At 40.2% G+C, this 12,045-nt stretch overlaps 1 protein-coding gene across 2 annotated transcripts in view; it reads left to right on the top strand.

Moving 5' to 3' along the window:
- The window catches only part of TAF3 (TATA-box binding protein associated factor 3), a 209,748-nt gene that overhangs the window by 8,115 nt on the left and 189,588 nt on the right, over positions 1-12,045 (top strand). For both annotated transcript variants that reach the window (XM_070754443.1, XM_070754442.1), the window contains exon 2: positions 1,577-1,819. In XM_070754443.1, the coding sequence (XP_070610544.1) occupies positions 1,577-1,819 (243 nt within the window). The remainder of the gene's footprint in view (positions 1-1,576; positions 1,820-12,045) is intronic.

The raw sequence follows: 12,045 nt of genomic DNA, 5'->3' as shown, positions 1-12,045 counted from the left end.
TGGCTCCGGCGGCTTCCCTTCATCACGTGACGTTCCCGGCGCTCTTGCTACTGGAAGGGAAATCGCCGCTGTTGCAGCCACAGGGAAGGAGAAAGTTTTTGAAGCTGCTTACAGGTAATAAAAGGAAGCAATGAGGAAAGGAGCCCCCAGAAGCTGCCAAGATTGCAGCAGCCCCCACCTTTCCTGCAGCTTGGAGCTCTTAGAGAGCTCCTCAGCCCCCTGAAGCTGCCAGGATTACATTTCGGATAATGAACAAAATTTTCTCTGGCTGTTCGGTATCTGAATTTTTGTTCAGATACTGAAGCAAATTTTTGCCGAAAATTTTGTTCGTTATCCGAAATGTACGAGAAAGGAAGCGTTCGAGTACCGAGGTACCACTGTATATAATAGCAATAGCGTTTAGACTTTTATACTGCTTCATAGTGCTTTTACAGCCCTCTCTAAGTTGTTTACAGAATCAGCATGTTGCCCCCAACAATCTGGGTCCTCATTTTACTCAACTCGGAAGGAAGGCTGAGTTAACTTTGAGCTGGTGGTGAGATTTGAACTGCTGAACTATAGCTAGCAGTTTGCTGAAATATTTATTTATTTATTTATTAGATTTGTATGCCGCCCCTCTCCGTAGACTCGGGGCGGCTCACAACAATAACAAAGACAATGTAAAAACAAATCTAATAATTTAAAAACACTAAAAAAACCATTATTAAAAGCAAACATACACACAAACATACCATGTATAAACTGTATAGGGAGATGTCTCAGTTCCCCCATGCCTGATGGCAGAGATGGGTCTTAAGAAGTTTACAAAAGGCAAGGAGGGTGGGGGCAGTTCTAATCTCCGGGGGGAGCTGGTTCCAGAGGGTCGGGGCCGCCATAGAGAAGGCTCTTCCCCTGGGTCCCACCAAACGACATTGTTTAGTCAACGGGACCCGGAGAAGGCCAACTCTGTGGGACTAACCAGTTGCTGAGATTCGTGCGGCAGAAGGCATAGTAGCCTGCAGTGCTGCACTCTAACCACTGTGCAGGCCCCGGCTCTATGTTATATCATGTTATAAATGTTATACATACAGTATGTTGTATTTTCCAGACATATATATATATTTACCGACAGCTTGAAGCCAGGAACGTTTATTTGCTTTGGGGATTCTTGGCATCCAAGGTTGTGCTTTCTAAACAGGCCCGTGTAGAAATTCTGCTGATATTACTATTTTCAGTCGCCTTCCGAGTAAAATTCTATTTATTTTATATCCTGCTTTTCTGCTCTAGTGAGCACTCGCTAAATTGCAATTTGGTTGTCATTTCAGGACCTGAGCTAGGCAGGGAAAAATCAAATCCCGATAATAGCTCCTCAAGTAAATACAGCTTTGTGGAAGCGGAAAGGGGGGGGGGGGGGGCGGGGGGAACATTTGCATTCCCCGGTCATCTCAAATGAAGTTTTGAACGGCCAACTTATTTGCTGCTTTGTCAAAAGATGCTTCTGTTTGGTGGGTGGACACGTTAACTTTTTAAAAATGTTTTGGGTTTTTTATTTTGTTTTGGGTTTTTTTTTCCTCATTCGCATTTATTTGTGTTCCAGATGGCCGGACAGACCCAATTTTGGAGGATGTGGGTGAAGCCTTTAAGCTCATGGGGGTCAGCCTGCACGAACTGGAAGATTACATACTCAATATCGAACCCGTGACTTTTGCACACCAGATCCCTTCCTTCCCCGTGAGCAAGAATAATGTGCTGCAGTTTCCTCAGCCCGGAAGCAAAGACGCGGAAGAGAGGAAGGAGTACATCCCTGATTACCTGCCCCCTCTGGTCTCGTCTCAAGAAGGTGAGATATTGTTCCTCTCCTTTGTGCTTTCGTCGCGGCTGCCTGAGATGCCCAGTTTTATACAAGACTCAGCTGGATCTCTCCTAGGATGAGCTGTGATTTCTTTGACACGGTTTTCCCTCTCTTGGAATTATGGAGGTGGGTCCTGAGAATGCTTGGAGAGCAATCAAGGTGGTGGAAGGTTTTCCAAGCCATTTGCAAGAGAGGAACTACCGTATTTTTTGGAGTATAAGACACACCTTTTTGCTCCCTAAAAGAGGCTGAAAATTTGGGTGCATCTTATACCCTGAATGTAGTTTTTTTCTAAGCTCTTTTTATTGCTTCTCAAATAGTGGGGTGGGCCCTCCTGGGGAGAGTGCGGATTTATTTATTATTTTATTATTTTATTTTATTTTATTTTATTTTATTTTATTTATTTTATTTATTTTATTTATTTTATTTATTTTATTTATTTTATTTATTTTATTTATTTTATTTATTTTATTTATTTTATTTATTTTATTTATTTTATTTATTTTATTTATTTTATTTATTTTATTTATTTTATTTATTTTATTTATTTTATTTATTTTATTTATTTTATTTATTTTATTTATTTTATTTATTTTATTTATTTTATTTATTTTATTTATTTTATTTATTTTATTTATTTTATTTATTTTATTTATTTTATTTATTTTATTTATTTTATTTATTTTATTTATTTTATTTATTTTATTTATTTTATTTATTTTATTTATTTTATTTATTTTATTTATTTTATTTATTTTATTTATTTTATTTATTTTATTTATTTTATTTATTTTATTTATTTTATTTATTTTATTTATTTTATTTATTTTATTTATTTTATTTATTTTATTTATTTTATTTATTTTATTTATTTTATTTATTTTATTTATTTTATTTATTTTATTTATTTTATTTATTTTATTTATTTTATTTATTTTATTTATTTTATTTATTTTATTTATTTTATTTATTTTATTTATTTTATTTATTTTATTTATTTTATTTATTTTATTTATTTTATTTATTTTATTTATTTTATTTATTTTATTTTATTTATTAACTTGTTGCTTGTATCCTAAGATTTTTATTAATATTGATCGTTTCTTCATTGCTTAGTTGACCCCTATGACAGTCATTAAGTATTGTACCCCATGATTCTTGACAAATGTATCTTTTTATTTTATGTACGCTGGGAGCATCTGCACCAAGACAAATTCCTTGTGTGTCCAATCACACGGCCAATAAAATTCTATTCTACTCTATTCTATTTATAAGACTTATGAAATAGTACAGTGACACCTACTGGCCACAATGAATAAGGATGGGGTTTTTTGCACCGAACAAATAGCGCGCAGCGCAGAGCAGGAGATATGAAGTATAGATAACAAACCCTTAAGAGACACCATGGAAAAATATTTAACGGAGATAATGAGACAAATGTAAGTCTCCTGAAAGCTAAGACGAGGAAATAGGATAAAGCGTATAGCAATAGTAATAGCATTTAGACTTATACACCTCTTCACAGTGCTTTACAGCCCTCTCTAAGCGATTTACAGAGTTAGCATCTTGCCCCCAAAAATCTGGCTCCTCATTTTACCCACCTTGGAAGGATGGAAGGCTGAATCCACCTTGAGCCTACTGAGATTCGATCTGCCAAACTGCTGGCAGCCGGTGATCAGCAGAAGTAGCTTGCAGTACTGCGCTCTAACCACTGCGCTACCAAGGCTCTTGTATGTAGTGCTTGGCTTTACTCTGACTACGGTGGGAGATGAGGAAAGATTGGCATGTTTACTGTGTCTAAAAATGTTGGCAGCAGACAGCATGAAGCCAAAGAAATTAAGGCATTGCTTAAAAACATTACACCCCAATCATGCTGATAAGCCGCTTAGTTTTTTCAGCGAAAACATGCCGAATATTTCAAACAGTGGCGGAGAGTTGGGGGTGGGAGCGAAATGTTTACTTCTTCCTGTGGGGTGGGTGTAAGAGGAAATAATTGAGAAGCACTGGGTTAGTGAAACCGCTACTAGCTCTCCTGCCTCACCTGACAACCAAAGAACTTTGTTCCTCGCCATCCCACAATCTCGCCCACTGACCTCCCTTCTCCTAGTTCTTCTCCAAGAGAAAATGGGGTTGGGGGGAATTGAGGAAATTTATTTATTTAATTAATTAATTAGATTTCTTGTCCTGAGACTCAGGGCGGCTCACAACAAATAAATACAAAAGAGGTACGCAATCTCATATTAAAACATACTAAAAACTTCAATACTAAAAACATATGATTTAAATTCTAAAACCCCAATATATTTTAAAAAACCCTATCATCTGCTTATTGGTAGTCCTCAACTTACAACAGTTCATTTAGTGTTTGTCCACAGTTACAATACTGGAGGGGAAAAAAGACTTAAGACCATTTTTCACCAACTTAGGACAGTTGCCGCGTCCCTGGGTCATGTGATCACTTTATACGATGTTACGTTTATGATATTCACTTAATAACTTTGGCAAGATAGGTCATAAAATGGGGCTCGCTTAGCATGACTCAAACTGTTTTTGTTGTAATGGTAATTACAAGAGCTAGTAATATAATGTCTTCATAAAATTGAAGGACTATGTTTTAGGGTGGGGTACAATAGTTGGTGCCACTTGATGGCTACCTAGATACATATTTCAACAGATTTTAAGGAGGGGCATATTGTGTTTGTTTCTCAGAAATTAGGTATTGCAGTTCAAACTTTCATCCTTTTAATATTCATTGTGGCCAGCAGGTGTCGCTGTCCTATTTCATAAGTTTCTTTTCCTGGTACCTAAGCTAGCTTCTGCAAGCCCGCATCATGTCAGATCCAAGATTATCCATGTGTACAGATACAGGATAGTTTACTTTCCAGATGGAAAAAAAAGAAAAGAAAATTGGTCTGTTTTCCTTTTTTGTACAAATTTTTTTTTCTCTTTTGTTACTGTTGGATGTATTTTTCTAAGGTTTTTTTCCTGTTGTATTTTATTCTCATTGATAAACCCTAATAAATATTATGAGGCAGAAACCCACTTGGCAATTCCTACATTTGTCTGTGCCTAATGCAAATTATTATTATTATTATTATTATTATTATTATTATTATTATTATTATTATTATTTAGATTTGTATGCCACCACTCTCCGAAGACTCGGGTCTTCGACTTGCGACTAGCTGAGCCACCAATCGTATATTTATTGCAGAGTTGTGTGTTCCGTTCCTTCTGGCATTGCATTTTGCAAGTGCCAGATACCGATTGCTTTTATACAAGTGAACTCCAGTGTACCAAATGTGTGAACGTGGCAAGAATGAAGCGTAAAACTGGGGGAAATGCACAAAAATGAGAAAAGGCAGTCAGGGCTTGAAAAGCCGAATGGAGGAAGTTTGTGCAGCAGTAACGTGTTTCCTCGAAAAATAAGACCTTGTCTTATATATATATATATATTTTAAATCCCCAAATAAGTGCTTGGTTTTATTTTGGGGGAGGTTTTATTATTTTGTGGAGCAAAACAGGGCTCCTCTCTCCATCTTACCTGATTTCCAGCTCTGTCTCCTTAACCCTAACCGGAGGAAATGATGGGGACTGAATGCGCATACGGTTAAATATTTTCAAGAGTTTAGTTTAATTTAATTGATTTATATGCCGTTCAATCCCATGGAACTCAAGGTTTATTTTGGGGAAAGGATTTATTTTTTGGAGAGGGCTTATTTTCAGGAAATATGGTATCGAGCAGATAAATTTTACAATGAAAAGAATATACGATGAGAGCAGAGACGTCAAAGGGGAGTGTGGAAATCTCAGTGTTACTCATTTTTTTTCAGTTGTGCAGATAAGGCGTTGCTCTGAATATCATGTTGAATCTTATCTTAAGGTCTTTGTAATTGTACTTACTAGGAAAGTTACTCTAAGAATATTGATTAGAAAAAATGTTTGCCTTTCAGCCAGGCCATTTGATGCTGGGTTTCCGTAAGGAGGCACTGATTCATTTTCTAAATATGTAATTGTTCTGAATGAGTATTTCTAATACGAATAGAGAATTAATGTACATGTACATGATTCATGTTGAAACTTTAGGGTTCTGTGTTAGCGGGTTCAGATTTTTTCTTTTTTAATCAGATTTTATTTTATTTTTACTTTTCCACTCTACATAGCCCTCAACTTACAACAGTTTATTTAGTGGCATCATTTGGGTTCTTTGTACAAAGATATTGCCGAACATGACAACTTGGGCAAATACAGTGGTCCCTCGATCATCGCGAGGGTTCCGTTCCAGGACCCCAAGCGATGATCGATTTTTCGCGAAGTAGCAGTGCGGAAGTAAAAACACCATCTGCGCATGCGCAGATGGTGTTTTTACTTCCACCGCCGCCCGCCCTTCGCCCGCCCACCCCGTTGCTCGCGCCTGGGGTTTCCCCGCGCGCGTGCCGCCCGCCCGCCCACGCCGTTGCTGGGGCCGCTTCCCAGCTGGGAAGCGGAGCTGGGATGTCCCCAAGCGCGCGCGCGTTGCTGGGGCTGCTTCCCAGCTGGGAAGCGGAGCTGGGGTTTCCCGAAGCGCGCGCGCACCGCCCGCCCACGCCATTGCTGGGGCCGCTTCCCAGCTGGGAAGCGGAGCTGGGGTGTCCCCGCGCGTGCCGCCCACGCCGTTGCTTGCGCCGCCGCTGGGGTCTTACCGGGGCAAGAGGGGGAAGACCCAGGGAAGCCGCCCAGCAGCTTATCTGCCCGGCGGGAAACTCCACCATCTACGCATGCGTGGCCATAGAAAAAAGGCACGCATGCGCAGATGGTGGAGTTTACTTCCGGGTTGAAAACTAGCGATATAGCCCTTTCGCGATGCTCGAGGACGCGAAACTCGAGGGATCACTGTACTCATAATGTCCACCATCCACTCAGCTGGTCATTTAAATCAAAACTTTAAAACAGATTTACAGCCATTTGTTTAGTGACCATTCAGTGTTACAATGTTTCTGAAAAATGTGACTTATGACCGTTTTTCAAAAGTACGGCCTTTGCCACATACCCGTGGCCATGTGATCAAAGTTCAGTTGCTGGGCAACTGGTTCCTATTTATGACCGCTTCTGTGTCCCAAGGTCATTCTGACCAGCAAAATCAAAGGGGAAGCACGATTCCCTTAACAACCATGTTTGTTTGTTTGTTTATTTATTTATTTATGTGTGTTTGTTTGTTTGTTTATTTATACTGCCCCTCTCCGAAGACTCGGGGCAGCTAACAGCAATCATAAAACAGCGTACAATAATAATCCAATACTAAAAACGATTAAAAATCCATTAATATAAAAAATCAAACATACAGACAGACATACCATGCATAAAATTGTAAAGGCCTAGGGGGAAAGGGAATCTCAATTCCCCCATGCCTGGCGGCAGAGGTGGGTTTTAAGTAGCTTACGAAAGGCAAGGAGGGTGGGGGGAATTCTAATCTCTGGGGGGAGTTGGTTCCAGAGGGCTGGGGCCGCCACAGAGAAGGCTCTTCCCCTGGGTCCCGCCAAGCGGCATTGTTTAGTTGACGGGACCCGGAGAAGACCCACTCTGTGGGACCTAACTGGTCGCTGGGATTCGTGCAGCAGAAGGCGGTCCCTGAGATGTTACTAACTTATCAGCTGTGGTGCATCACTTAACAATGGTGGCAAGAACGGTTGTAAAACGGAGTGAAGCTCACTTAACAAAGGTCTCTTCTGTTAACCACAGAAATTTTGAGCTGAACCGTAAGTCAAGGACCGTACCTGCATTTCTGGTTTTATTGTCATCGGAGAAAGAAAACAAAGCAGATGAAATTATTATTTTTTAAATCAAAGGTATTCCTGCTGTGTGCTTTAAGGTTCAGGGTAGTCATTCATTTCATTCAGTGACCATTTAAAGTTACAGCGTCACTGGGAAAAGTTATGACCATTGCCGGGGTGCAGCAATGCAGGTTACTTCAGCTAATTTCTAGCTGTAGTTCAGCAGTTCAAGTCTCACCACTGGCTCAAGGTTGACTCAGCCTTCCATCCTTCTGAGGTGGGTCAAATGAGGACCCAGATTGTTGGGGGCAAGAGACTGATTCTATAAACCGCTTAGAGAGGGCTGTAAAAGCACCATGAAGCGGTCTATAAGTCTAAGTGGTATTGCAGCCGTCCCCTGGTCACGTGATCAAAATCGAGATGGCCATTGGTTCCTGTTTATGAGGGTTCTGGAAGTCTTGTGATTCCCCTTTTGAAACCTTCTGACGGGCAAACTCAATGGGGGGAAAGCCTGGTTCACTTAACAACTGTCGCACTAACTGAACAACTGCAACAACTCGCATCACAAGGGTGGTGAGAATGGTCATAAAATGGGGCAAAGCTCAGTTGACAACCATCTCGCTTAGCAACCGAAATTTTGGCCTGAATTGCGGTCGTAGGTGGAGGACTAGCCTGCCTGTAATCATTTTCCAAAGGTGTTTATTTCAGAAAGGATTTTGCTAAAGGTTGTCTTGAGCTGTCAACTCTTATTTTCCTTCGTAATAATCTGCGTTGTTTGGTAATTTTGCTTCTCGGGCTACGTGTAACTGGAGGATCTAATTGCATTTGAAGCATCGAGATTCTTTCTATCTCAGAATGCATGTGTTTCCAGTTAAACAAGAGTCTGGAGGGAACTCTTTGGTCGACTTTTGTGGCCTTCCCATTTATTCAGTCAAAGCTGTCCATATATACTATACCTATTGTGTGGCCGACACTGGGGTCCCCAATGCAGGGCCTTTACTATGCCCTTAAGTCTGAGAAGCTTCCTGAGATAACTGATTCTCTATTTTCTAAAGATTTATTGGATTTAAAAAGCAAAACAGCAAGGTAAACACGTTACAGGATTCATCCAGTGCATTTTTCTGAGTTTAAGAATGCATCCGAATCCTAAAACTGTTTATATGCTTTCTTCGAAGAATGAAAATTATAAGTGGCTGCAGCTGAATGGTCTGTTTAGAAGGCTAATTAATAGAACGAAGTGGAGTGGTGCAGAGCAATGGAGAATAGAATAAAAGAATCGAATAGAATATACGATGATGATGATAAGAGAAGAGAAGATCACAAGAACAAGGGGGCACAATCTGAGGTTAGTTGGGGGAAAGATTAGAAGCAAAGTGAGAAAATATTATTTGACTGAAAGAGTAGTAGATGCTTGGAACCAACCTTCCAGTAGACGTGGTTGGTAAATCCACAGTAACTGAATTTAAACATGCCTAGGATAAACATATATCCATCCTAAGGTAAAATGCAGGAAATAGTATAAGGGCAAACTAGATGTTTTTGCTGTCAATCTTCTATGTTTCGAAGAGAAGAGAAAATAGAATTCTTTATGGGTCAAGTGTGATTGGACACAAAAGGAATGTGTTTCCGTTTCATAAGCTCTCCGTGTACATGGAAGTAACAAGAGATAAATCACAATCATAATCCTAAAATAGAATAAAATAGAATAGAATAGAATTTTATTGGCCAAGTGTGATTGGACACACAAGGAATTTGTCTTGGTGCATATGCTCTCAGCGTACATAAAAGAAAAAGATACATTTGTCAAGAATCATGGGGTACAACACTTAACGATGGTCACAGGGGTCAAATAAGCAATGAAGAAACAATCAATATTAATAAAAATCTTAGGATACAAGCAACAAGTTACAGTCACACAGTCCTAAGTGGGAGGAGAAGGATCCTAAATCCTAAAATACAATCCTAAATCACAAGATACAACATTCAGTGATAGCAATCAACATGAATCATCGTAGGACACCAAATAAACAATATAAATCGTAAGCAACAGACTCATCAGAAGACAAGGAAATTGGTAATAGGAAAGATGAAAAGGATAATAGCAATATAGCCTTACTAGATAATTTGATAGTGTTTGACAGTGGCTTTCAGTTGTTTAGCAGAGTGATGGTGTGGGCGGGGGGGGGGGGGGAGAAATGTACTTGTGTAATTAATAAGAATTGGGAGAATGCAAGAGGAAGCAGGCAGGGCCGGCGTGTTGCAACGATCCACTCAAATTCTTTGGAACCGCTAACAAGTTTAGCTAGAAATGTTTGCAAGAGAACCGTTTATTTGCATTGCCTCTTGCTGTTCAAGCTTTATGGCCCGTAGGTGCTTTGCCACGGTGTCTTTTTATGCAGCTTGGAAACTTCTTGCCTCACACTTGTTTACAACTTGGGCTAAACCGGGCGCTATCTTGTGATCGCCCGGAACTTTTATCTTTTCCTGTATCTGTTTTTCCTACACGAGGTTCTTTTAAAGATGGGCTGGGCTGATGAGTTTATAAAATGAAAAAAAAATCTCAAATCTCTCTCCTTCCTCCCCCCAAAATTGAGATCGCAGACTGGTGTGTTCTGCCTTAGCGTCGGTCACTGGGTAGTTACTCCTCCCGCCATTTCTCTCCCACAAGGATACTTCACCTGATCTCCTCCTCAATCCCATCACTAGTATGTATTACACTGGAGACCCCACAGTTTATATGGTCTCCTGGCAGAGAGAAAGGAAAAAAGAAGAAAAAAAGAATATTATTTATTTATTGGATTTGTATGCCGCCCATTTCCTTGGGCTCGGGGTAGCAATTATATTATCATAGAAACATAGAAGACTGATGGCAGAAAAAGACCTCATGGCCCATCTAGTCTGCCCTTATACTATTTTCTGTATTTTATCTTACAATGGATATATGTTTATCCCAGGCATGTTTAAATTCAGTTACTGTGGATTTATCTACCACGTCTGCTGGAAGTTTGTTCCAAGGATCTACTACTCTTTCAGTGAAATAATATTTTCTCATGTTGCTTTTGATCTTTCTCCCAACTAACTTCAGATTGTGTCCCCTTGTTCTTGGGTTCACTTTCCTATTAAAAACACTTCCCTCCTGGACCTTATTTAACCCTTTAACATATTTAAATGTTTCGATCATGTCCCCCCTTTTCCTTCTGTCCTCCAGACTATACAGATGGAGTTCATTAAGTCTTTCCTGATGCGTTTTATGCTTAAGACCTTCCACCATTCTTGTAGCCCGTCTTTGGACCCGTTCAATTTTGTCAATATCTTTTTGTAGGTCATACCTTTTGTTCCTGATTAAATAGCTGTCTGGGAGCCCTTCTTTTGGAGCAACGTCAACGGTTTGCAACATTTAATTTAAATAAAATCAACTTAATGAATAAAAAGGGCCGCGTTCAAAAAGAATCCCCCACAAAACCCCTCCTTTATATGGGACAGGTAATCCTCGACTTATCACCACACTACAAAAAAGAAATTGAAACTCTGGAGAAAGTGCAGAAGAGAGCAACCAGGATGATTAGGGGACTGGAAACTATAACATACGATGAACGGTTGCAGGAACTGGGCATGGTCAGTCTGGCCAAGAGCAGGACCAGGGGAGGCATGATAGCAGGGTTCCAATACTTGAGGGGCTGCCACAGAGATGAGGGGAGGGGTCAGCACCAGATAGCCAGACAAGGAATAACGGATGACAACTGACCAAGGAGAGATTCAACCTGGAAATAAGAAGAGACTTTCTGGTAGTGAGAGCGATCAACCAGTGGAACGGCTTCCCTGCGGAGGTTGTCAGCGCTCCAACACTTGAAACTTTCAAAGGGAGATTGGACGGCCATTTATCCGAAACGGTGTAGGGACTCCTGCTTGAGCGGGTGGGTTGGACTAGATGACCTACAAGGTCCTTCCAACTCTAATAATAATCTAATCAATTTGAGCCCAGAATTTCCATTGCTAAGGAACACATTTCTCAAGTTGACCTTCCAGCCTTTCTTGCTATGGTTGTTAAATGAAGCACTGCATTAATTAGTAACATAGTTATTAAGTGAATCTGGCTTCCCTGTTAACTTTGCTGATCAGAAGGTTGCAAAATGGGATCACGTGTGTTCAGGACACAGCAATCGTCAGCTTCCATCCATTATTCCTTGTCTGGCTTTCTGGTGCTTTGGAAAACAACCTGACCCCTCTTCTGTGTGCCTTACTAAAGCCCCAAAGTGGGGAAAAACGCCCAACGGGCAAACTGGAAGTTCAGAAAATCAGACTTCCGGTTTGCCCGTTGTGCTGTTTTTGGAACTCTAGAGGCTTCAGGAAGCTTCCCTGAAGGTTCCAGAGGGCAAAAAACAGCACAATGGGCAAACCGGAAATCTGTTTTTCCAAACTTCCAGTTTGCTTGTTTGGCCATTTTTTCACTGTCCCAGGCTTCAG

The sequence above is a fragment of the Erythrolamprus reginae genome, chromosome 6 (assembly GCF_031021105.1).
Source record: "Erythrolamprus reginae isolate rEryReg1 chromosome 6, rEryReg1.hap1, whole genome shotgun sequence".
In the NCBI taxonomy this organism is placed as follows: domain Eukaryota; kingdom Metazoa; phylum Chordata; class Lepidosauria; order Squamata; family Dipsadidae; genus Erythrolamprus; species Erythrolamprus reginae.
This window is presented reverse-complemented; position numbering and strand designations above follow the sequence as displayed.